The 24,772-nt window shown below is 40.4% G+C and overlaps 1 protein-coding gene across 1 annotated transcript in view; it reads left to right on the plus strand.

The window, feature by feature from the left end:
• The window catches only part of LRP2 (LDL receptor related protein 2), a 176,519-nt gene that overhangs the window by 120,053 nt on the left and 31,694 nt on the right, over nucleotides 1–24,772 (plus strand). Inside the window, exons 42-58 of the mRNA XM_061435989.1 lie at nucleotides 78–364; nucleotides 1,280–1,483; nucleotides 2,062–2,301; nucleotides 5,468–5,593; nucleotides 6,961–7,080; nucleotides 9,615–9,746; nucleotides 11,011–11,218; nucleotides 11,862–12,157; nucleotides 13,013–13,529; nucleotides 16,242–16,394; nucleotides 16,907–17,077; nucleotides 18,557–18,783; nucleotides 20,061–20,238; nucleotides 21,267–21,463; nucleotides 22,134–22,379; nucleotides 23,209–23,337; nucleotides 24,238–24,357. Of these exons, the coding sequence (XP_061291973.1) occupies nucleotides 78–364; nucleotides 1,280–1,483; nucleotides 2,062–2,301; nucleotides 5,468–5,593; nucleotides 6,961–7,080; nucleotides 9,615–9,746; nucleotides 11,011–11,218; nucleotides 11,862–12,157; nucleotides 13,013–13,529; nucleotides 16,242–16,394; nucleotides 16,907–17,077; nucleotides 18,557–18,783; nucleotides 20,061–20,238; nucleotides 21,267–21,463; nucleotides 22,134–22,379; nucleotides 23,209–23,337; nucleotides 24,238–24,357 (3,551 nt within the window). The remainder of the gene's footprint in view (nucleotides 1–77; nucleotides 365–1,279; nucleotides 1,484–2,061; nucleotides 2,302–5,467; nucleotides 5,594–6,960; nucleotides 7,081–9,614; nucleotides 9,747–11,010; nucleotides 11,219–11,861; nucleotides 12,158–13,012; nucleotides 13,530–16,241; nucleotides 16,395–16,906; nucleotides 17,078–18,556; nucleotides 18,784–20,060; nucleotides 20,239–21,266; nucleotides 21,464–22,133; nucleotides 22,380–23,208; nucleotides 23,338–24,237; nucleotides 24,358–24,772) is intronic.

A 24,772-nucleotide genomic window follows, 5' to 3' on the forward strand; every position in this document is an offset into this window, starting at 1 on the left:
TACTGAGGCATTGGGTGCCAGTTGAGGACCTTAATCCTTCTAGATTCTAGTATTTTCTTTTTCCATTTTCATTTTAGGGAGAAGATTGAGCGCATGGATCTAGAGCACTATCTGAGGGAGGTCATTGTCAGCAGAGCCAATAGTCCTTTTGGCTTGGCTATTTATGGCCAGTATGTTTACTGGACTGACTTGCTCACTCAGAAAATTTATCGAGCTAACAAAGTTGATGGGTCAGGCCAGACTGCAGTGACCGTGACCCTTCCCTTTCGGCCTAAGGGTATTCGTGCTGTTGTGAAGGACCAACAACAATGTCTCAGTCCTTGCGATCGGTTTAATGGGGGCTGTAGCCATATTTGTGCACCAGGTAAATACTTTGGTCACTTCTTGCGAAGAGTTGACTCATTGGAAAAGACTCTGATGCTGGGAGGGATTGGGGGCAGGAGGAGAAGGGGACGACAGAGATGAGATGGCTGGATGGCATCACCGACACAATGCACATGAGTTTGGGTGAACTCCGGGAGTTGGTAATGGACAGGGAGGCTGGCGTGCTCCAATTCATGGGGTCGCAAAGAGTCGGACACAACTGAGCGACTGAACTGAACTGAACTGAAAGCATTGGGCACAAAGATAGAATCATGGAGAGTGATAATAATGATGACCACTAGTAGGGAAGGCTGAGGGAATATTCAGCTCCAGCACGAGCAAAGATTCTCTTTGTTTTCAGAGGAATTTCTAAAATAGATTTCAGGGTTTGTATGTTGAGAAGAAGACTTAAGGTTTTTTTTCTTTCCTATTCCATATGGAGCCTTCTTACAATGACATTTTAAATTCAAGCTTAATGGAGGTAGAAAGAAATATGCAGGTTTGGCTGCTGCATATCATGTCTTGAATAGAAATTTCATACTTTCACTTAGGAGGTACTGTTTATAGTTGAATAAACAGAGTGTGCCTCAGAAGTATGTTTTATAGAGAATGATAAATTCATAAGAGGATGTGCTTTTTGAGACTATTGCTGTGCAGATTTTGCTGAGAAGGTAGAATCATTGTTAATGTTTCAATGAAGATAAGAAATAGTGGTTTAAAGATTAGGGTGAATTAGCCACATTCATTAGAAACTGGTGGTGGTTCATATTGATGAAAACATAACGTAGAGCAGAGTTTCCATGTCTTAGAGGATGTTTAATAATATAGAAGCTGTTGCCAGTGCTCTTCAGGGGGAGAAAATATCAGTGTTTGCTACAGAAATATTTTGCTTTTTTCTGGGCTTACCTTTCTTCAGGTCCAAATGGCGCTGAGTGCCAGTGTCCACATGAGGGCCGCTGGTACCTGGCCAACAACAATAAGTACTGTATCCAGGATAATGGTACCCGGTGTGACAGTTCCAAGTTCACCTGCCTCAGTGGGAAGTGCATCCCTGACCAGTTGCAATGTAATGACATCGACGACTGTGGTGACAGCAGTGATGAGCTGGAAACTCTCTGTGGTGAGCTGAACTCTTGGAACTTTTGAAGTTCACGATGTACCTAGTGTTTGGTCCTTTTACAAGCAAAGAACATGTACCTTGAGAATCTAGACTGCACTTTGCTTAAATCACGCAACAGTGGATACATACGCTGTGAAGTAGTGTTCGATGCTTTATTAGGAAGCACCTCTGAAGTGCACCTAAGAAAGAGCAGAGATGCTGCATGCCATTTATAGTCTGGGGAGCTCTGGGAAAATTACTTAACCTTTCTGAGCCTCAGTCCCATGAAAGCATTGTGTTTGCATGCTTTCATGAAACTGAGATAAACTTATACATTGAGATGGTAGAGGAATGGAGTGACTTTGCCATTTGTGTCAAATACTCCATTTGCTTAAAAAAAGTATACAACATATTTGCTTAATTTAGCTAATTTAAAGTTTGAGCTCACTTTGCACACAGTACGTGTGGCAGCTTTTGCCTTGGAAGGTCAACTCAAAGTGTCTTATTTTACTTCATTGTATCTTTTTAGAAAACGGGATGATGCATTAATCCGCGAGCTTCTTCAATGTTTTTTTCAATATTTTTCCCCCTCCTCTCAGCGTTCCACAGCTGCCCTTCGACAAGCTTCACCTGCGCCAACGGGCGGTGTGTGCCATACAGTGATCGCTGTGACCACTACAATGACTGTGGCGACAACAGCGATGAGGCCGGGTGCCACTTCAGGGCTTGTAACAGAACAGAATTTACTTGCAGTAACGGAAGGTGCATCCCTTCTGAATTAGTCTGCGATGGGGTAGACAACTGCCTTGACAACAGTGCTTCAGACGAGAAAAACTGCCGTAAGTTCACCTTAAGTTCTTAATGGGCTTTGGAGCCTCGAACTCTCAGAGCCTGGGTGATGTAAAGACGATGCATTTCTGAGAAAGAACCGACAATATTCATCTAAAACATACATTTCATTTTACATGTCTACTAGTGATTTTTAAAAATAATTGTACCTAATATTTGATTTATTCATACGATCTTTGACTATTTTCACCTTCAATATTTTATTTGGTTTGTGTTTCTGATTATTGTGAAGCTTTACCAATGATTACTGACAAAATTAATTGATTAATGTGTGTGGTTAATGTTTGTTATGCACAGAGCTATGTAGTACAGTGTTGACTGAAATGATTTGATAAATTGCTTTTTAGTGAGTTGCTTTTCCCAAATTCCTGGAACTTACAGTTTAGCATCTTGAGAAAACAGTAGCACAGAGTATGAGCAATAATGCATTTTCAGTTTGGGTATATCTACATGTTCTGCTGTCTTTGTATGCGGTTACACACAATATTTATTTGGGTGTGCCAGTATTATTGCCTGGATAATCCTATGGACAGAGGAGCCTGGTGGGCTACAGTCCTGGGGTCACAAAGATCCAGACATGACTGGGTGACATCCAGAGCATGCACCCCTGCCTTTTTGTTGTTTGTTTTTTTTTAACAAGTGGTCAATATGTTTCATCCATGCCTCCAACTTTTTTCCTGAGTATTTGAAAGCAACTTCCAGAAACACATGTCACTGATAAAGACATTTGTTCTGCTTTACAGTGTTATGTTGGTTTCTGCCATACAACAAGGTGAATCAGCCATAAGTATACATATACCCCCTCCTTGAGCCTCGCTCCCTTCCCACCTCATCTCATCCCTCTAGGTCTTCACAGAGTACCAGGCTGAGCTCCCACTAGTTATCTGTTTTATACATGGTAATATATATTTTGAAAAAGAACTACTATTCTAGCATTATGCTTAACAAAGTCAACAATACTTACTTAATGTCCTCTAGTACTAAGTCCATATTCAAATTTTATCGCTTAGCCCCAAAATGTCACCAGTTCATCTGTTCACATCAGGATTCAAAGTCTACACATTGATTTAGGTTGGAATTGAGACCCAGACCTTTGATTACATTAGACTTAGTTCTTTGGGCAAGAACACATCATAGGTGGAGCTGTCTATTTCTTGTTATATCACATCATGAAGCATATAATGCTTGATTATTCCACTTTAAGTGAGGACGATATTAATTTAGAAGTCAGTTTGAATCTTCCCTTTAGGAAGTTCCCATCAATTGTTCACCCAGTGGTTTTTAACCATGGATGGTTGTTCCATGAATTTATTATTATTTTAAGGGTTATAAATCAGGTATTTAAAATTTTTACTATTCCATCCACAGTTATTAGCTCAAGTTCTCTAAAGAAGAAATTTCCCTTATCAGCTATTTTGTTACTCTGAAATACAATTCTGCAGAGGAAATGTTTGATTCTTTCTTTCCCTTTTCAGTTTTCAGAGTAGTAAGTTGGTGACCAGTGAGCATTAAGCTTTGGCTTTGTTTTGTTTTTATTATTGTATTAAACTCATGGATTTTTACATATTTGAGTTTTAATGAGATGAAGTAACTTACTGCTTTTGGTGCTTAATTGTCCTATTTTTGGCAGCGGGAATCCTGCTAAGTTGGATCCTTTTTTATTTTGACTTGATCCTATTCGATCTTCCATAGTACATTTCAGGCTTGTGCATTTCTTGTCTCAGACCTGGAATTTGTCTCATTCCTTTTGTGTGTGGTATTTAAAAATTACTGGGACTTCCCTGGAAGTCCAGTGGTTAAGACTTCCAACACAGAGGGTATGGATTCCGTCTCTAGTTGGGGAACAAAGATCCCACATACCTCATGGGCAAAAGACCAACACATAAAACAGAAGCAATATTGTAATTTAATAGACTTTAAAAAAAATTAAAATTACCACAGTGTTGGGTTACCTATTCCTATTTGGCCTTTATTGCTTCTAGGCCTTTTTAGTGGACAGGACTAGGAAATACAGTTCTAAAGGGAAAAAAAATGATATTGGTATTTTCCATTTTAATTTAAGATAAACATGTTTTTACCTTTTAGATTTTATAATCACATCTCTTACACTTAAAATCTTAGTTTGTAATAGGTGACATAGTCACTTATTTGCTTTATTTTAGAATACTTTCAAAATAACCATGCTATGCTATGCTAAGTCACTTCAGTCGTGTCCGACTCTGTATGACCCCATAGACGGCAGCCCACCAGGCTCCCCCGTCCCTGGGATTCTCCAGGCAAGAACGCTGGAGTGGGTTGCCATTTCCTTCTCCAATGCATGAAAGTGAAAAGTGAAAGTGAAGTTGCTCAGTCATGTCCGACTCTTAACGACCCCATGGATTGCAGCCTACCAGGCTCCTCCGTCCATGGGATTTTCCAGGCAAGAGTACTGGAGTGGGATGCCATTGCCTTCTCTGAAAAGTAACCATACAAATGTAATTAAACATTTTATGTCCTTCTTGTTCTTAGATTATTTCCCATTAGAAATATGCAGTCATTTGTTACTATTTCCAAATTTTGGAAATTGCTTTTCTTTATCCATTTTTATTTCATTGTGTTCAATTATAGAAAATAATGTGCATGGATTCATAGTCATGTAAAAATTGTATGACAAGGTACACTCACAGACGTCCTTCATGCTTGCCCTCTCCACCCTGTTCCCTCCATACTATTCTCAATCTGTTCATAGGAGTGACAATTTTCGTTAGTTTATCTTTTCATTTTTGTTTTAAATGTAAGCATTTCTTTCTTGCTGGACACACACAGTTATCAGTTTTCATACACAAAAGATAGCCTAGTGTTTTGCTTTCCTGCTGTTAATGCATCCTGGAGCTCATGCCATCTTTCCTTATCAATATATAGAGATCTTCTTCATTCATGTTACTCCATTGTATGGGGAGTGAGGAGACTGGGAAGTCTTGGTGATGCTGTTAAATAATGAAAATAGGAAATGCTCTTTTTACTAGAGACTATATGGCATCACATAACTGTCATGAGTTATGCCTCTCTGATAGTTTCCCTTCTGCTGGTTTGTGTAGTAGATAGGTTAGCATGGACATATATGACGTACACGTGATGAATATGTTCCAAATTGTTTTTCTGGTTGTCTTTTTCAAGCTGAACGCACGTGCCATCCTGGATATGTAAAGTGTACGAATTCAACGATTTGTATTCCACGTTCTTTCTTGTGTGATGGAGACAACGATTGTGGAGATATGAGTGATGAAAACCCCCTTTTCTGTGGTAAGATAAACCTTTTGTGGTTCCAGGCATGCATGTCTTGAGCTAATACAGACACATGGCTTCTGTGTTTCGGCTAATTTCAATTTGTCCTCTCAAGTGGACCTTATAAATAGATACTGCTGCTGCTGCTGCTGCTAAGTCGCTTCAGTCATGTCCGACTCTGTGCGACCCCATAGACGGCAGCCCACCTGGCTCCCCCGTCCCTGGGATTCTCCAGGCAAGAACACTGGAGTGGGTTGCCATTTCCTTCTCCAGTGCATGAAAGTGAAAAGTGAAAGTGAAGTTGCTCAGTCGTGTCCGACTCTTAGCGACCCCATGGACTGCAGCCCACCAGGCTCCTCCGTCCATGGGATTTTCCAGGCAAGAGTACTGGAGTGGGGTGCCATTGCCTTCTCTGTGTAAATAGATACAGCAGGCAGTTATTTAGGATGTAATTGGAGGGGCATAAGAAGTCCCTTCTCTCTGTTCCCTGGCTGGATGCCTGACTCCAAATATTTCTTCCAGGGATCAACTATAATGCATAACCTCCTATAATTAAAGGTCTTTCATCTTCAGGAACTACAGGCAGTATTTGCAAAATAAGCCCTCATATTTATTCTCAATACGTTTATAACAACCATTAGTAACTGAAAGAATTTTTGTCTTTTTCATATGTTTGACTTTCAGAAACCTTAATATTTAGTTGTTTGGTTCAATCAAATAATTTCTTATATTTATAGCTCAAATTCTTAAGTTCAATAACTTTGAAACTATTAGTGTAAATAGATGCATCCTTTAAGAATTTAGGAATGGTTACCAGGCCAGGTTACAATCCAAGAGTAGGAATCAGTTGTAAAAACAGCCACAAGAGGAAATAGAAAATCTAGAAAACATATCAGACCATAACCTCAGGTTATATGAGAAAAGTTTACACATAGGCAGAATCATTTACTCAAATAAGTTGCAAGGATGAATAAGAGCAAAACTTTGATAATTCTCTAGAATCATGGTCTAATATGGCTTAAAAGGTTGTGTATAGAGTGATTTGGTTATTTTGTTGTTTTTTTCTTTTCAGTAGAATTTATTTTGTGTTACGGCAGAAAACATAGAACCATGTTTTCTTTTATCTATAATTTGATTTCATGTATCAAAAAATAGTCTTTTTGGTATTTCTAATAAGTGCAATTCATTTTCTGAATCTCTGAAATTTAGGAGACTGGAGAAGTATTGCTCTCCCATGTTCTTTCCTCTGGATGGAAAACTTCTATAAAAACTCATGCCTCAGTCTTCCTGTCTTGGCAACTCCTACCCAGTTCAGAGATATCGGCAGGTTGTGAGGAGCAAGCTTGTGTGTTGCTCATGGATTTTCTCTTCTTTACCTACTGCAGCCACTCGGTCGTGTGGGAGCGATGAGTTCCATTGCACCTCTGGGCCCTGTATTCCTGCACGTTGGTATTGTGATCATGAAAAAGACTGTTCTGACGGCTCTGACGAACCTCCCACTTGTGGTAAGAGAGTGAGCCAGCATGGAAAGCATTGTGATGCAGCTGGCACCCCTCTTCCAACTGCTTCAAATGTAAACTATGGTTCTAGCTAGGGAATGTTTGCACTCCTTGCTGATACCCCTCAGCAGATATTCATTAAAAGCCTGGTCATGTAGGGCACTGGGTGGATTGTTGGGCAGGATATGGAAGTTGCTGATTGATGCAAACAAAGAGTTGCATCTACCAAAAGTTGGTGATGCACCTACTACCTACCTGGTTTGTGGAACTCAATTAATTGTAATTGACTCTGAATTGGAATTTCTGAATTTGGGTGAGTTCTCACCCATAAGACTATGGGAGGATCTAAAGGTTATTGAGAGCATGATGTACATGCCGAGGGGGCAGGTAAGGGGCACACGTTTCTTCCTGCTCTGTGTACCAGCTGAGGGGTTAGGGTCCCAAGGCCATCTGAGCTTCCTGAGATGTTCCAAGGACCTAGTTATATTCTTGGAGGCAGTTGTGTGTTGCTTGTGTTTGAAGGCTGCTATTTACCTTTGCAAATCCTAATCTGTATCCATGCACAATTTTTTAAACATAATTGTAAAAATCTGAATGTACAATCTTCTATATTGCTTTTTTTAGGGGGTCTGGCAATATTGTTGTATGTGGGTCAGCAAACTATGGCCATGCTTGTCTTTTTTTTTTTTTTACAGATTTTTTTTGACATTGACCATTAAAAAAAAGTTTTTATTGAATTCATTACAGTATTGCTTCTGTTTTATGTTTTCTTTTTTCTTGGCCATGAGGAATGTGGGATCTTAGCTCCCTGCCCAGGTATCGAACCCACACCCCCTGGTTATATTATAGTGTCAAGTAGTTGTGAAAAAGAACATATGGCCTGAAGCTTAAAATATGTATACTGTCTGGTTAAGAGAGACTTCTCTAACCCATGTTGTCATCTTCATACTCTTGATTAATGGCTGTGTGATATTCCATTGAGTGGCTATATGATCATTGAGTTAACTGCCTCTATTTTAAGTATTTAGATTGCTTTATTTTTTCTGATATTATAAATATCACTGTAGTAAGTACCATCACTTTTTTTTGGAGGGGTATTTTCTTAAGACCATTAGCCTAGTTTTGCAGCTGAATTCAGGCTATTTTCTATTCCTGTTTTTCCTTGGGCTCAAATTCTGTGGCTAATAGAGAATGGTATTTGAAGCTCCTTGACAATTTCTTTTTCCCCAACACTAAAAGTTTTGTAGAAAACAAAGGGCACACAGAGTTTTAAGGAGCTGTAAAAGAAATAGTAGTTGTTAGGTGAGTAGAAGGGTCTTAGAGATTATTTTAAATATATGAACTATTGGTTCAGATATATGAAGAATAAATAGTTTCCAAACTTATCCATGGGAACCAAAGTCATTATCAATTAGTATTATCAATTAGTACCAACTATCTGACATATTTAAATAGAAGTAAACACACAATCTGATATTAATGGATTTTCATAATATACAGAGATATTTTTTTCTTCTAGTTTTATTGAGATTGACATATAGAACTGTGTAAAATTAAAGTGTAGAACATAATGATTTACATACATCATGAAATGATTATCACAATAAGTTTAGTGAACATCCAATACACAGATATTATTTTAAATAAATAATAAGATGTATACAAAAGAGTGAAATCCCCATTCTTTCACCCTCTTACAATCCCCTCACCTCCAGACATAACTGCTATTAAGTGTGAATTCTTTATCTGTATATCCTGACATATAGGGATCTTACTATATATATCTTTCTGCTGTTCCCCTCCCACTTTTTTTTTATCCTAACAATATCTTATCAGTTAGAAAATACACCTCTCCCTCTTGAACCTCCCTGCCATCTCCCTCCCCACCCCACCCCTCTAGGTTGTTACAGAGCCTCTGTTTGAGTTCCCTGAGTTATACAGCACATTCCCATTGGCTGTCTCTTTTATATGTGGTAATAGAAAACAACAAAATTCTGTAAAGCAATTGTCCTTCAATTAAAAAATAATTAATAAAAGAAAGAAAATACATGTCCATCTTATCTTTGTACTGCCGAATATTGCTGTAAAGTGTGGATGTTCCTTGTGTTTTTATCCCTTTCCAACTGCTGGGCATTTAGCTTGTTTCCGTTTTTTCCTTGTAAGATGTAATGCTGGAATGAACATCCTGCGTATGTGGGAAGGCTTGATCTCTGGGAGTCAGTTTCCTGTGTCAAAGCCTTTCAAAGGCTGTATTGATACATACTCCATTTTTCCAGCTCGTGGAAGTTCACGTTTCTCCTTACTGTTATCATTGTGCTGTATTTTAATAGTTAAAATTAAATGTTCTTTTGCCTTAGGCTAATTTTGAGGGATCTCTGGGATTTTGGGCATATGACAACTTGATTTGTTAACATGTGGGATATGATTAAAGAATTCTAATTGGTGTTCTAGGAAGCCCTTGCTATAGTATGTTTCTCTCAAGATTCCTGACTGCACATGACTCTTCTCATCAAGAGTGCTTTTTTTTGTTTTTTTCCCAGATTTTTCTCAGTCAACGTGCGCCAGTGATTATTTCAAGTGTGACAATAACAGGTGCATCCCAATGATGTGGGTCTGTGATGGTGATAATGACTGTGGAGACATGAGTGATGAGGATGAAAGACATAACTGCAGTAAGTGCAAACAATTAATTCCTCTCTGGAGTCATGTTTCAAGGAAACAGTAGCTTGATTTTTCTGTCTTTGGAGAACATGGTTGTCACACAGGTTCTTTTTTATTGAAAGTACGCAGATAGAATGTTATCTTTATTTTTCTGCTCAGGAATGTTTTATATTATCTACATAAATGCTTGTAAAGGATGAAAAATGATTTTAATGTTTTTTTTTTTTTCTGTTGCATTTAGGTAATGGAAATAATGTCCTACATTTCTAGAACAGATAAAGAGAGCTCAGTTGGCCACTGAGTTAGCAGCTTTAATACTGTTGCAATTAACTGTGCCTCTAGTTTTATCCATTACCCTAGAGTTGTTAAGCGGGGGGCAGGGGTCATTCTTTTAAGTGAATTATGGAACAGACTATGAAACAACATTTCCCATTACCAACAGAGCATAGAACTCTAAATTCAGGTGTCTTAGAGTATCTTTCCATGGTAGGATAATAAAAACAATGACTCAGTGATCTTTGCATTTGATTCTCACATGTCCGTGACTTTGGCGATGGCCCCTGTTGCTCCATATCCTCTATGAAATGGGTGGGCAGCTGCCCAGATCTGGACTGTAGTGTGTACTTTTCTCCCATATCTCTTCTTCAAGACTCCTCTCCTTTTGTCTCCTCTTCACCCTCAGATAAAATATCTCTATTTTATACTGCAGAGTTTCATGATTATATGTTAGCATTTTCGCTCTTTCCTAAAGTGTCATGGTGTCTGTCAACTCTTATTAAGAAGTACTCTTGCTGTGTATCTAGGAAAGAAGCCCTAGCTTTTTAGAAAATTCTGTGATTTTTTTGCTGTCTAGATAACCATTGTGAGTTTCACTTTTCTCATAAAACTGGCATAAAATGCCTATCTCACATTGTGTTTGTGTGATTATACTTTATAAAATTAAAAAAAATTACCAAATGTATGGGATTTTTAGTATCCAATTAATAAAATGCAAGTAGTTTTCTATATCCCTAAGGGAAAACTGTGACCTTACATTAATTTTATGGAAATTAAATTATGAGGTGTTTATCTTTACTTTTTACTTCTGAAAAAAATTCAAGGTCCAAAGCATTTAAAATGAAAATTTGGGAGAGTAATTTGTCTTCCTATTTTCCCTTCATTTCCTTTCATCCCTCAGACTATTATGTAACGTAAAGCAAGATAAATACTGATGCAAACTGAACTTGACTGCTGGAATGAGCTCTCATATGATTCCTGATTCTCTTTGTGCTTTAGCTTCAGAGAATCGCAACTGCTCAAGTTCTGAGTTTGCCTGTGAGGTTGGTGTGCGTCCACACAGAGGGTGTATCCCTAAATCGTGGGTTTGTGATGGCGAAGCAGATTGCCTTGATGCCCTTGATGAGCACCAGAATTGCACCAGAAGATCCTGCTTTGGAACAGAGTTCGTCTGTAACAATGGCTTGTGTATCCCCAACCACTTCAGGTGAATTGGGGATTAAAAAATTTATTAACAAACCTCAAAAGTCCATGAGGCAGGGCTGGGGCCCATGATACTTTTCATGGCCTCTGAAAATGTTTGGACTTCTTTTAAAATCAAAAGAAAAAAAATAAAGAGAACTTTTAGGTCAAAGAAAGTATTTACATACTAAATAATAATATATATGCCTTTATACCAACGTAGTCCTTAAATATAATTTTAAATATTTTTATGGAGGAAGGGGCCCATGAAAGCAGAAGTGCCTGGGGTCCATGAAGGTCATAACGTGACCTTGCACAGAGGATCAGAAAGATGAGTGAAGTGGGCTCACTAGAAGAAAAGTCTTTCTTGAGGCAGCTGATGCTCAGGGTTTGCCACTTGGAATAGAGGCATGGGCATAAGAAATACTTCATTCAATTCTTTCTGCTATAAGAAAAGTGACAGTGTGAGCAGGATGATGAATGGGACTGCACGCTGTGGCTCAGGGTCAGCCTGACAACAGAGAGAGGCAGGTGAGGCGGACTGTGGGCGTGTGCCCCTGCTAAGAGACACAGACGCTATCAGCATCATGTGTTTGGAGAGAAATTGGGGATCTGGATTTTCACCTGAAATATTCTGATTTTAAGTGGTACTGGGTCTCATGACACAGGTGTGACCGGAACAATGACTGTGGTGACTACAGTGATGAGAGGGGCTGTGTGTACCCTACCTGCGACGAGACCCTTTTTACGTGTCAGAACGGACTCTGCATTAATAAGGCTTATGTCTGTGATGGGGACAATGACTGTAAAGATAACTCTGATGAGCTGGAGCACCTGTGTCACACCCCAGAAACCACATGCCCCCCTCATCAGTTCAGGTGTGACAATGGGAACTGCATTGAGATGATGAAAGTCTGTAACAACTTCCCTGACTGCTCAGACAACAGTGATGAGAAAGGATGTGGTGAGTATAATGGAAGATTAGGGAAAAGGAAACGAGGGGGACTGAACATGGATTCTCAACCCTTTCTGACTTAGTAGGACCTTTCAGTCGGTTCTCTAAGTAGCACACTGCCAGAAAATTATTGTTGTTTGTCTATCAAAAAGCAAGGATTTCTTGGTCTATAAGGTCAGTCACACACGTTTTTTGGACTAATCAGTTAGTCAGTTAGCCATTCATTATAGAGAATAGGAGATAAACAAATTAAGGCCATCCATATCTAAGAGCAAACAGCACTGATCTTGCAATGACTTGTTGCAATGACTACATTCCTTAATCTGTTCTTAATTTTCATCCTCAGGTGACTAAAGGGGAGAGTTTAACTGGAAGTCCCCCTCCCATCCCGCCCCTAACCCCACCCTGGTTGTATTAGTTGTTAAAACCATTGGTGAAGGATCAAGGAAGGAAGTTGAGTAAGAGTGACTTTTGAATAATGTGGGGCCTTTAGAAATCCCTTCTTATTTGTCCCTGTTTATTTGTCTTTTTTAGCATGATTCATTAAGAACTTGGCTCTGCCCAAACCCAACCAAACAAAAAGAACTGCATCTGTCCAGCAGGAAGGCTGACTTTTTTTTTTTAATTTAAATTTATTTTAATTGGAGGATAATTACTTTACAATATTGTATTGGTTTTGCCATACATCAACATGAATCCGCCACGGGTGTACACGTGTTCCCCATCCTGAACCCCCTCCCACTTCCCTCCCCGTACCATCCCTCTGGGTCATCCCAGTGCACCAGCCCCAAGCACTTTTTTGACCATTATGGTGGGTCCATTACTGACAACTTAGGTTCTCTGATAACTGTCTTTTACCTACAGGCATTAATGAGTGCAATGACCCTACACTCAGTGGTTGTAACCAAAACTGCACAGACACCTTAACCAGTTTCTATTGTTCTTGTAACCCTGGTTACAAGCTGTTGTCTGACAAGAGGACTTGTGTTGATATTGATGAATGCGAGGAGACGCCCTTCGTCTGTAGCCAAAAGTGTGAGAACTTACCTGGCACTTACATCTGCAAATGCGCCCCAGGCTACATCCGTGAGCCAGATGGAAAGACCTGCCGGCAGAACAGCAACATCGAGCCTGATCTCATTTTTAGCAACCGTTACTATTTAAGAAATCTAACTGTCTATGGCCATTTATACTCCCTCATCTTGCAAGGACTGGGTAATGTTGTGGCATTGGATTTTGACCGAGTAGAAAAGAGATTGTACTGGCTTGATATAGAGAATAAAGTCATTGAGAGAATGTTTGTGAATACGACAAACAGGGAGACAGTCTTAAAGCACAATCTACCTGGTGCGGAAAGTCTGGCTGTCGACTGGGTTACCAGGTAAGACAAAAGCTTTTTAAAAGTTAACAAGTTTTTGTGTTTTAAAAAGTGTTCTAGCCAGGCTTTCATCTTAATAGGGAATTGATCTTTCCAACTTGGGTTACCAGGTAGAAACATTTTAATGCTTCTGCATGTTTTGTTTTTTGTTGTTGCTGTTTTCTGCTGTGTACCTAATAATCAAATGGGATACCACAGAATCTAAAATCTAGTGATTTTTAAGAACTTATGATATGAATTTTATGGGGCGGGGCATCACAAAGGAAGAAAGAGCTCTGTTATTACTGGAGGTATGTGAAGGGATGATTCATGCTTTGGTTGGTGCATTCAGTCATTTAAAGCTGTTGCCTAAGTGTGGTGCTATTCTAGGGACTGGGGTTTGGAGGTAAACAAGACAGACACAGCCCCTGCTTTCCTGGAATTCACAGGCTACTTACAATGCTAGTCATTCCCAACTTGGGCTGGTTATAAATTAAAGAATGGCTAACTTGAAACTCTGAGCATCTTTATGGTAGACAGTGGTATTTTAATTCAACTCTACCAATTCAATCACACTTCTTCACATCTCTATTGAATCAGACACTTGGCTTTGTGGCTGACAGGAAGCTGCATGCACTTAGGCTGCAAATATTATTGCTTTGGTCACCCTTGACCCACAGAGGATGCTTCCACATCTTTTCTGTTTGATCGTCTTAAGAGTAAAGATGGGGGATGGAGAATTGGCTTCCTACTTCTAGTTGAATAATAGCCTGCCTGCTCCAAAACTGCCTGCAGAATAATCAATAAAATATTGATGTGAATACAAATATTTTATATATAATGACTCTGTGGGGTGTCAAAAAGCGTAGCAACTAACGATTTGCAGGAACAGAACTAACCATTTATCTTGTCCTTTGATTCAATGAAGGGAAAGATGGATAATATTTTAACCTTGATATTGTCATTCAGCCCTCTCGCCCCAAAACTGGTAGGATGGTATTTTCCCCTGGACTTTAGCTGCTTTCCTCTTGTCCTAGGCATGTTCTTGACCAGGGGAAAGAATTAGATACATGTGTGGTAGTCAGGAAGATGGAGAGAAAAAGTCTAGGGTGATTGTAGGATAAAATACCTTACGAATGAAGCATTTCCTCAGATGTTCAAGAGAGATTCCAACCAGATTAAACATTCCTTAAAACACAAGGCAGAATAGAACCTAGTCACATTTAGGCTTAGAGGGGAAGTTCTAAGATACAATTACTTGGAAATTTGAAATAATCTTCCCAGTATCAATAAAGATGTCCACACTAAACTCAAAGATGTTTGGTTCCCAAAGCCCTTAAACTTGATATACTAGTTTTTCAAAGCACAGTGCAAAATTTCACAGTGGAAAATTTGACTGGCTCTCAGTCCTCTTAATTTTTCCCTATTTGGGGATGGAGTGTCTTCTCCATATTCTGTTCACATGTCAGTGTTTTGATTGTTGAATAAAGAGGAATTAGTGAGTTGGCAGTAAGCTCCACAGAGTAGAGTGCCCTATGGTATAGCCAGTCTTGAATTAATTCCTGCTCTAGCTCTTATTACCCTCTGGGTCTCAGCAGCCTTATCAAGAAAACAAGAGTAACAGTAGAACTTACTCCAGCAGTTGTTGTGATCTTAGCCCTTAGCCCAGGGCCTGGCACTGAATATGAGCCTGTTCAGTCACTAAGTTGTATCCTACTCTTTGCAACCCTATAGACTATAGCCCACCAGTCTCCTCTGTCTTGGGATTTTCCCAGTAAGTATACTGGATTGAGTTTTCATTTCCTCCTCCAGTGGATCTTCCAGACCCAGGGATCAAACCCAAGTCTCCTTTGTCTCCTGCATTGGCAGGAAGAGTCTTTACCACTGAGCCCCCCGGGAAACCTGGCATTGAATAGATAGCTACTATTATTGTTGCTCTTATTACCCTCTACAGTGATAGAATCCAAAATTGTGGCCATCTCGGTCATCAGTACTCACCCAAGTGAGCAAGGCTTGTACATTTTTGGGTACTCCTTTCCTCATCCACAAGCCTAAGAAGGTACTACTGTCCTGACAGTTACTCTGACACCTAGTATGATTGGATCATGTTTACCTCTAGCAAGGAGACATTGGAGCTTTTGGAAGAGAAATCATTTCAGTGAAATTGACTATCAGACATTCTAGGAGTGTTGAACTTTGGAAGGTTATGGATACTTTAAGACTGGTGATTTGATTAAATGAAATTTGGCTCAGGTTAAGAAAGTTATTTTGCCAGCCTAGTGGGACAAGGCCAGGGAGGCGGTAAATTTTTCTTTAGCTTAAGGATGCTAGCATTCAGAGTTCCCTTTTGCAGTCTCAAGGCTGCACTTGAGACAAGTTTCCTTGACTCCACATGTAAACTGTAATTCATGATACTTATTGATTGCTCTCATTTCTGCTTCCTTGCTCCTGTGAAGCCTGGATCATTACCTGGAAAGATGCCTTTTGCTGTATGAAGCAAGTAAAGCCAAAATCCTTCTGTGGCCCCACAATTCCCTACTGTAAGCTGACACCACCTTGCAATAGGAAAACAAGCACACATTATTGCATCTTTTTTTGCTTCATTGCAGGAGGGTCAACTGTTTTCCTCTTGTCGTTGTTTGCCTGGGGGAAAAGTGCTTGGATGGGAAAGTGTGTGGCTAAATGTACGTTGTTTTACAAGTACAATGGCTCTAACTCCTGCTTCTCCATCTGCAGAAAGCTCTATTGGGTGGATTCCTACCTGAATTGCCTTTCTGTCTCTGACCTCAATGGTCGATACCGCCGCAAGTTGGCTGAGCACTGTGTGGATGCCAACAACACCTTCTGCTTTGAGAATCCTAGAGGACTTGCACTTCACCCTCGATATGGGTATTGTCTTCCTGTAATCTCAGGCTCTTCTTTTACGCCCTTCTTCCACCTCTGTTACCAAAAAGGCTGTTCACGTAGTGATCTCAAGGCCAGTATCTTGCTGGAATTTGTCTTCTGCTTTTTCTACCTGGTAAATGGCTTAATGGCTAGAAGCATGACTTGTTCAAATAATATTCATATGCTATTTTCTTTGCCATGACACATCACTTCACTTATAAAGTTACATATTTTGGCTGCATGCAAGTAAATCATGGTTAAGAAAACAACAACTCACTTTATTGGACTTTCCATGTCAAGCCTACTGAAATCTCTAGTTTATCATGTTCATTCCTGAGAATTTCCTAAACATTATCCCCTTTTAGATTCTGTTAGTTCTCTTTCTGTTAGTTCTCTTTCCTTTATGAAATGCTCTGTAGGATGTAAATTCTGTTTCTCTAATTGGAGAAAGCTTGTGTCTTTGCCACTGAGTTCCTCTGGCTTCAGGGACTGACATGTTGTGTTTGCTCCAACAGGCACGTCTACTGGGCAGACTGGGGTGACCGAGCATACATTGGGAGAGTAGGCATGGATGGAACCCTTAAGTCTCTGATTATCTCTACCAAGATCATGTGGCCCAATGGCCTCACCATTGATTACACCAATGATCTACTCTACTGGGCAGATGCCCACCTGGGTTACATTGAGTACGTACATAGAAAAGAATAAAGCAAACCACATAACTCTTCATTCCAAACAGCAGGGTTTGTGTTGCCAGTGTATTATTCCTGCTGCTGCTGCTGCTGCTAAGTCGCTTCAGTCGTGTCCGACTCTGTGCGACCCCATAGATGGCAGCCCACCAGGCTCCCCCGTCCCTGGGATTCTCCAGGCAAGAACACTGGAGTGGGTTGCCATTTCCTTCTCCAATGCATGAAAGTGAAAAGTGAAAGTGAAGTCGTTCAGTCGTGTCCGACTCTTAGTGACCCCATGGACTAGGCAGCTTCTAATTGGCCTGTTTGATGAACGTCACTCTGAGGTCGTTTCTAACTAAAGTGCCTATAGGCAGTTCGCTGAGCTCTGAGGCATGGTACAAGAGAAAGAGTGTGAACTTTGAAGCCATCCAGATCACAGTTTTGTCTTGGTGCTTTTACTTCTTATACTCCTAAAAAAGCAGCTAGTAATCTCTCCCCTATGGTAGTCAGCCTAGTGCTCAATTCATCTTAATTTCCTTATCCCTTTACTCTGCCCTTCCCTTGCAAATATATGATAAACAGACTTGGAAACATTATACTGTTCAAAGAAGAGTACTCCTTGTAGAAAAAGGCAATGCAAATTTTTGGCCAAGCAATATGTGTTTATTTCAGAGACATTGCTAATTATGGCGTAGTTAGACGATGGTGATGTCTTCTGGGTATTTATGAATTCGTACCCAGATACACAGCCTATTGCATGCAAAAAACAAGATCTTAAAAAATTGTGGCATTCTGTTAAATTTATCTTGAAAAAAATTTCACTTGAGAAAAAATACTCATAAAAGTGTCTGAGCTCTCTATGTAGAGATCATGTAAGAACTGAAAGAGAAGAGATCAAGACCGCTTTCTGGTTTATGAATTTTTTAAAAAGAAATGGATAATGACTATATTCTGGTCATTTGTCTGCAGTCTTAGCAACAGAGATCCAGAAGATTGACCTCTGGTTTTCCTATGCCTTCTTTAAGTTTTCATAAATTAAGATATTTTGGAAAAATTTCTGACATCCCATGGCTAATGTTATCAACTTTTTTAGTTGCTAGATCATTCCACCTCTTGTGGGAGTTTTAGGGTCTGCGCCCAGATTTTTAAATATAAAAGTAACAATGAAGTGAAAGTCACTCAGTCGTGTCCGACTCTTTGTGACCCCATGGACTAAACAGTCCATGGAATTCTCCAGGCCAGAATACTGGAGTGGGTTGCCATTCCCTTCTCCAGGGGATCTTCCCAATTCAGGGATCGAACTCAGGTCTCCCACATTGCAGGTGGATTCTTTACCATCTGAGCCACCAGGGAAGCCCCAAAGTAACAATATTCTGACATAATTTCCTAGCCAAATTCCATGATATTCATTGATTTGTTAGCTCCTCTATCCTTAAAGGCATTAGAGGAGAGGTATGGTCTTCATTGAGTCACTCTTTCTTCCTTTGATCCTAGGTACTCTGATTTGGAGGGCCGCCATCGGCACACAGTATACGAAACTGGCACACTGTCTCACCCCTTTGCTATTACCATTTTTGAAGACACCATTTATTGGACAGATTGGAATACAAAGACAGTTGAGAAGGGAAACAAATACAATGGGTCAGATAGAGTGGCGCTGTTGAATGTAACACACAGGCCATATGACATCCGTGTCTATCATCCTTATAGGCAGCCAATTGGTGAGTAGTTGATTCAGAAGTTTTTGCACAGTTACTCAGAAGTTTTTGCACAGTTACCTTAGGGTCTTATACACATTGCTCTTGTTTTTTTTTTATTTTTTTAATCATTAATATCATAATTTATACTGGAAATGGTGTTACTTGTTAATGTTTTCTATGAAACAAATGTTGAGAGTTGAGGGGATAGAAATTAAAGGTATAGAGTTTATTCCCCTGTTTCTGGAAAAGGCTGCTGATGATTCTTTTTCATAGTATCTGCTATATTCTTAAAGATCTTGGGTTTTTTTTTTTTTTAATAAAAATCAACAGTTATTATATGTTGCCTTAACATTTCAGTCCTACTTAAGAAAGCACCTTTGAAAAATACTTTCCTGTATAACCACAATAAATTATAATACCTAAGAGATGTATTATAATCACGTGGATGTATTTATAAGAATCATTTCTTTACTAAGATCAATCTACTGAAATGATTAAAAGAAATGCTTAAAGGAAAGTTATAGTAACCATAAAATATAATTTATTAAATGGCTATTTGCATTTGATATCTAGCCAAGTTCTGGAATATTCTTTGGGGATAGAGTGCATTTTGTGGGCCTGCTAGGTCATGTTGTCTTAATAAACTTGGAAGTTAGGAAACATATCATAAACATATGATAAACTTGGAAGTTAGGATATATGAGAACTGGCAAACTATTTTTTTCTGGAAGGTAATATTCTTCATATTATTTAGCAGAAGTTCAAATTCATCTATACCTCTGAGTGGCAGCCCAGAAAATTAGTATAGATGTTGTTCAGTTTATCTGTCAACTTGATTCTGGGCCAAGTTGCCTGTTGCCTTCTGTTACCTGTATCCTTAGGAGGAGAGAATATAGCATCTGTTGGAAAGTAAAACTTTATTATGTTCTGGGTGCATGGAGGTAAGCTAAACCTCCCACTTGCTCTCCAAGAACGTTCTTTTTTAATGGAATGTGGGATCTAGTTCCTTAAACAAGAATCAAACCTGTGCCCCCTGCACTGGGAGTGTGGAGTCTTAACCACTGGACCACCAGGGAACTTTTCTAGCAGTAAGTAAGCCTCACTTCTGCACATAAATCAGTATCAGCAACAGGGTTGCTAACACAGCTCTACCATATGTCTTCTTTATGAACTTTTTGAAAAAGCGTGTATCTACGGTAATGATTTTTTACTAAGAGGTGATGAGTTTTATGTGGCAGGTAATCCGTTCGTCCCTGCTTTAAGTGAATGAACATATGTTTTCTCCCTTCTTTCACTAGTGCCTAATCCCTGTGGTACGAACAACGGTGGCTGTTCTCATCTCTGCCTCATCAAAGAAGGAGGTGTTGGATTCACTTGCGAGTGTCCAGATAACTTCTACACTGTCCAGCGTGGTCCCAACACCCAGTGCCTGCCCATGTGCTCCAGCACCCAATTCCTGTGTGCCGACAGCGAAATGTAAGGCTCGCTCCTGCCTATCTCCGCTGCCTCTCCAGCCTTTGGACACACATTGAACTTCAAGGCCCCTGGGGATAAGAGTTTTCTAGTGAACAAGATTTTGGCTAATTAACACGGCTCATTTGGGATGCACCAAGACTCTCTCCAACTGTCCAACTTCAGTCTGAAGTCTCCAACTTCAGATAATTTCTTCCATGAAAGGAGGCATTTGGGGAACCAAATAATTACACCCAGGCATGCAAATTTTCATATCTGTAACAAGGAAGCAAAATTCTAATGAATTGCCCAAAGTCTCAGGGTCAAGAATGTACATAAATGTACACTGAGAAACAGCCCTTAGGAATGATAGAAATTCCCCATCTTTTTCAAACACGTGCTGGCCTATCTCCTCAGTTAACTATGCCAGAGGATCGAGGGTCACACAAATCTATTTTTGATCATTTGTATTTGTTATGAAACACAGTCATAGATTATTTCCCTCACAGTGGGTACAGCCCTTGATGACTAGGGGTTCAGAGTCAGAGAGTGAGATTAAGAGGAGGTGTTATGCAAACCATAGCATCTAAGATTCAGTGGCAGATTATTTTGATGATTGAGTAAAGAATCTTAGATTAAGAATCTAGCATACCCCATCACGACATAGACTCTCAACAAATGGGAGCGCCTCCAGCTTCCCAGCCCATAGCCTGATGTCATCTCTCCCTCTGACTGATAGCTCTAACCATCCATTTGTTACCCAGAATGCACACTTCACTATTGGCTGTGGCAGGAATTTGGTCATCATGCTCAAAGCACTTTTTGAGCATATGGTGGGTCTTAACACACCTGTTCTTTCTAACCTAGTTATGTTTTCTCTGAAGATTATGCCACAGTAACCAAGGTTGAACTGATCCTCTTCTTGGGCCGTGATAAAACGCTTGCATATCATTGCTTGAAATTCAGCTTTGCCTTCTTCTCTCCGAATGGTCATTGCCTGCTCCTCTCACTGCCTGTTGCTTTGCTAAGAGAAGGCTGTTTCCTTTGTGCAGGTGTATTCCTATCTGGTGGAAATGTGACGGGCGGAGAGACTGCTTGGATGGTTCCGATGAACCTATCACTTGCCCACAGCGCTTCTGCGCATTAGGAATGTTCCAGTGCAATGATGGCAACTGCACCAACTCACACTCCCTATGTAATTTGCGTCAGGATTGCCCTGATGGGTCGGATGAAGACCCTGTGCTTTGTGGTGAGTGGAATCACTTTCTACGTTCTTTGCCCGCTTCTGTAGTTGATCGTGTGCAATCAGGTTCTGTGGGGGTTTCCTGAATAGCAAATCAAAATCTGGTCCAAAATCCTGGGGGAGGAAAAAGACAACTCAGAGTCCATCCCACATTATAAGTTGTCTCTATTGGTGGTTCTTTGCTGTGTACTGTATATAGAGTCTTCTTTAAGAGCTAATATTGAGGGTGAAATCAGGGATTCTCACATTTTAAACAGGGACTCTCAGTTGTGATATTTATTTATGTCTCCAGTTTTAAAAAGCACCCTCTCAAAAAAAAAAACTCCACTAAAACCCAAAAAATAACCAAAAGTAGCACATCAACAATAGCAACAAACACATAGTTTGAAAACCATTGTCCATTAGGGCAACAGGTACCGGAGAAAGTGAATTTAGTAGGCTGTCAATCCTCATCCTCTAATGTTACATTCAAGAAAAAGATCTTTAAGAATGTAGGGGACAGTAATAGTCAAAGGACTATCTGCCCGTGTAGCATTACTGGTTAATAATAAGTGCATTAGGCCATAAGTCCTCTAAAAGGAAAGTATAGTGGAGTTCTACAGGATCCATTAGTGTAAATTAGGGGCTTCTGTTCCTGAACGCTTGCAAACTGATAACCAAATGCCACCGCTTGCAGAGCATCACCAGTGTGAGCCCTACGAATGGCAGTGCGCCAACAAACGTTGCATTCCGGAGTCCTGGCAGTGTGACATGCAGGACGACTGTGACGATAACTCGGACGAAGACAGCTCGCACTGTGCCAGCAGGACCTGCCGGCCTGGCTACTTCAAGTGCGCCAACGGCCACTGCATCCCTCAGATATGGAAGTGTGACGTGGACAACGACTGCGGAGACTACTCAGACGAGCCCTTGCAGGAATGCTGTGAGTTCCGTGTGCCCGTCCGGCCTGAGAGCAGCTCTGTGTAGCTGGAGAGACAGTGCATAGGCCCTGCTGCGGCCCTATGGCATGCACCCTCTTCGCTGTCCCCAAGAATGCAGAGGAGAGCTGCATGCTCAGCCTGCAGCTTGAACCACATGCCTGGGTCTCAAATGGCGGATTCCTGGTCTCTGCCCACGGGATGTCTAACTACAGAATATGATAAAAGAACTTACATTTTTATCTTGCACCTTCTGTTTTGAGCCTCAGAGAAAGCTGGTGAGAGACAGCGAAGGTGAATGAGGGACCTGAACCTCATGTGATTTTTTTAACTTCAAACCCAGTAAAAAAATGTACCAGGGTACATTTTCCCCCATCCCACCCCATTCCCCCGTCAACAGTCTGACCACAACATAAATGAGTTGTAATGATGTGTTGAGAAAACCTAAGGTCTCTGTCTTTCTACTCTGAGTGAACAAATCACACCTAAAGGAGACACAGGCTTCCCAGGTGACTCAGTGCTGAAGAATCCATCTGCCAATGCAAGAGATGCAGGTTCGATCCCTGGGTTGGGAAGATCCCCTGGAGTAGGAACTGGCAACCCACTCCAGTATTCTTGCCTGGAAAATTCCATGGACAGAGAAGCCTGGTGGGCTACAGTCCATGGGGCTGCGGAGAGTCAGTCACACGACTGAGCGACTAAGCACAAATGAGACACCGCTGCCAAAAAGACAGACTCTGGTTGGTTGATAACATGCTCACTGTGGAAGGTGTCTGTGGTTTCCTGGCAGGACAACGACTTCCGTTCTTACTTTGCTCCGTCCTGTCTTTTCAGTGGGCCCCTCCTATCGCTGTGATAACTATACGGAATTCAGCTGTAAAACAAACTACCGCTGCATCCCGAAGTGGGCCGTGTGCAACGGCGTCGACGACTGCAGGGACAACAGTGACGAGCAGGACTGTGGTAGGCGGCGCGGCGTGGGGGGGAGGGGCGAGAGCTTACCAGCAGCGGGGCTGGATTGCCCACGTCATCCTTCCTTCGTTTGCCTCTAATAACGTGTTGCATTTTACAGCGATTTTATAGGGATCCCGGCATTTTACAGGGGTACTGGAGGTTCATTTATATCGTCTTAAATGAAATCTTTCCCCAAATGTGAAGATATTAGGAATTTGTGTAATTTCTCACAAATGGGAAAGTCTTATTTACATTTGACAAGTTTGTCTTGTCTTATAGACTGATTGAAATGGATAGGAGGGAGGAGGTAGAGAAAAAATTTGATATGTATCTCTAAAAAGGACATTTCATAATCAAAATATTTCTTATTTGGAGGTTTTGGTATTTCGAATGTCTCTCTGACCTTCCACATCTTTTGTGTTTGGCAATATAGAAAGAATCTATGGACAAAAGGCCAAATGAATTAATGGAATTTTCCAAGATTAGGCATATTCTCTAGCTGAAAAACAGTGCGTGTTGTGTTTAGTTGGAAGAGAGGTAGGAAAGATAATGAGTTATTTTAATAACACTGAATCTAATCACCTAGAGACAATGCAATGGACATGTTTTGTTTGCTGGCAGCATCATTTAATTTTCCTTTTCAGGCCTTTGTTGCAAATTACAAGCCAGGGACCAAATCATTTTTTGAACTGTTTTCTACAAAAGAAAATGGATTTAGTTTCAAATAGTAGGATAGGCTCAGTCTATCCTAAAGAGGAGTATTGACAGTGAATGTGGCTGGCATTCCTCTTTCTGGGAGTTTCGAGACTAGGGTAGCATAAACCTGAGACCGTCTCACGAGAGCCAGTACTACTTTGGCATTCCTTGACCATGGGCTTCTGAAGTATTTGCAATGACTGTGATTTGCAGAGTCGATGACATGCAAACCTTCTGGGGAATTTCGGTGTACAAATCACCGCTGCATCCCTCTTCGCTGGAGATGTGATGGGCAAAATGACTGTGGAGACCGCTCTGATGAGGAAAACTGTGGTGAGTGTTCGGGGTCCTTCTTTCCCATGTGCCATTGGAGTGGGGATGTCTGCTTTTTGTAACTCAACTGTCAATGCCATTCATCCTCAAAGGGTAGGATGATGGCTGTCTGATCTCTTGCTTTCTGACTGGTACATTTCTACTTTTCATCTTCTTAGCAAATTGTAATCACGCTCTAGGAAAAGAATATTTACCCAAGTATATCTTTTGTCTGTTAATTTATTTACACTCAACAACATCTTTTTTTTTTTCAAAAAGAACTTGAGGTGACTTACATCATTGCCTTATGATATGTATCAATTTCAGATTAACTAACATGAAATATACTCTAACTTTAGTCTCCTTTTGGAAATGAGAAAGTATGGGCTGTGGAAAGAATCAGGGTGCTGGTTTCACCTGCAATTATAACTGACTA

This window comes from Bos javanicus, chromosome 2 (genome assembly GCF_032452875.1).
Source record: "Bos javanicus breed banteng chromosome 2, ARS-OSU_banteng_1.0, whole genome shotgun sequence".
Lineage (NCBI taxonomy): Eukaryota > Metazoa > Chordata > Mammalia > Artiodactyla > Bovidae > Bos > Bos javanicus.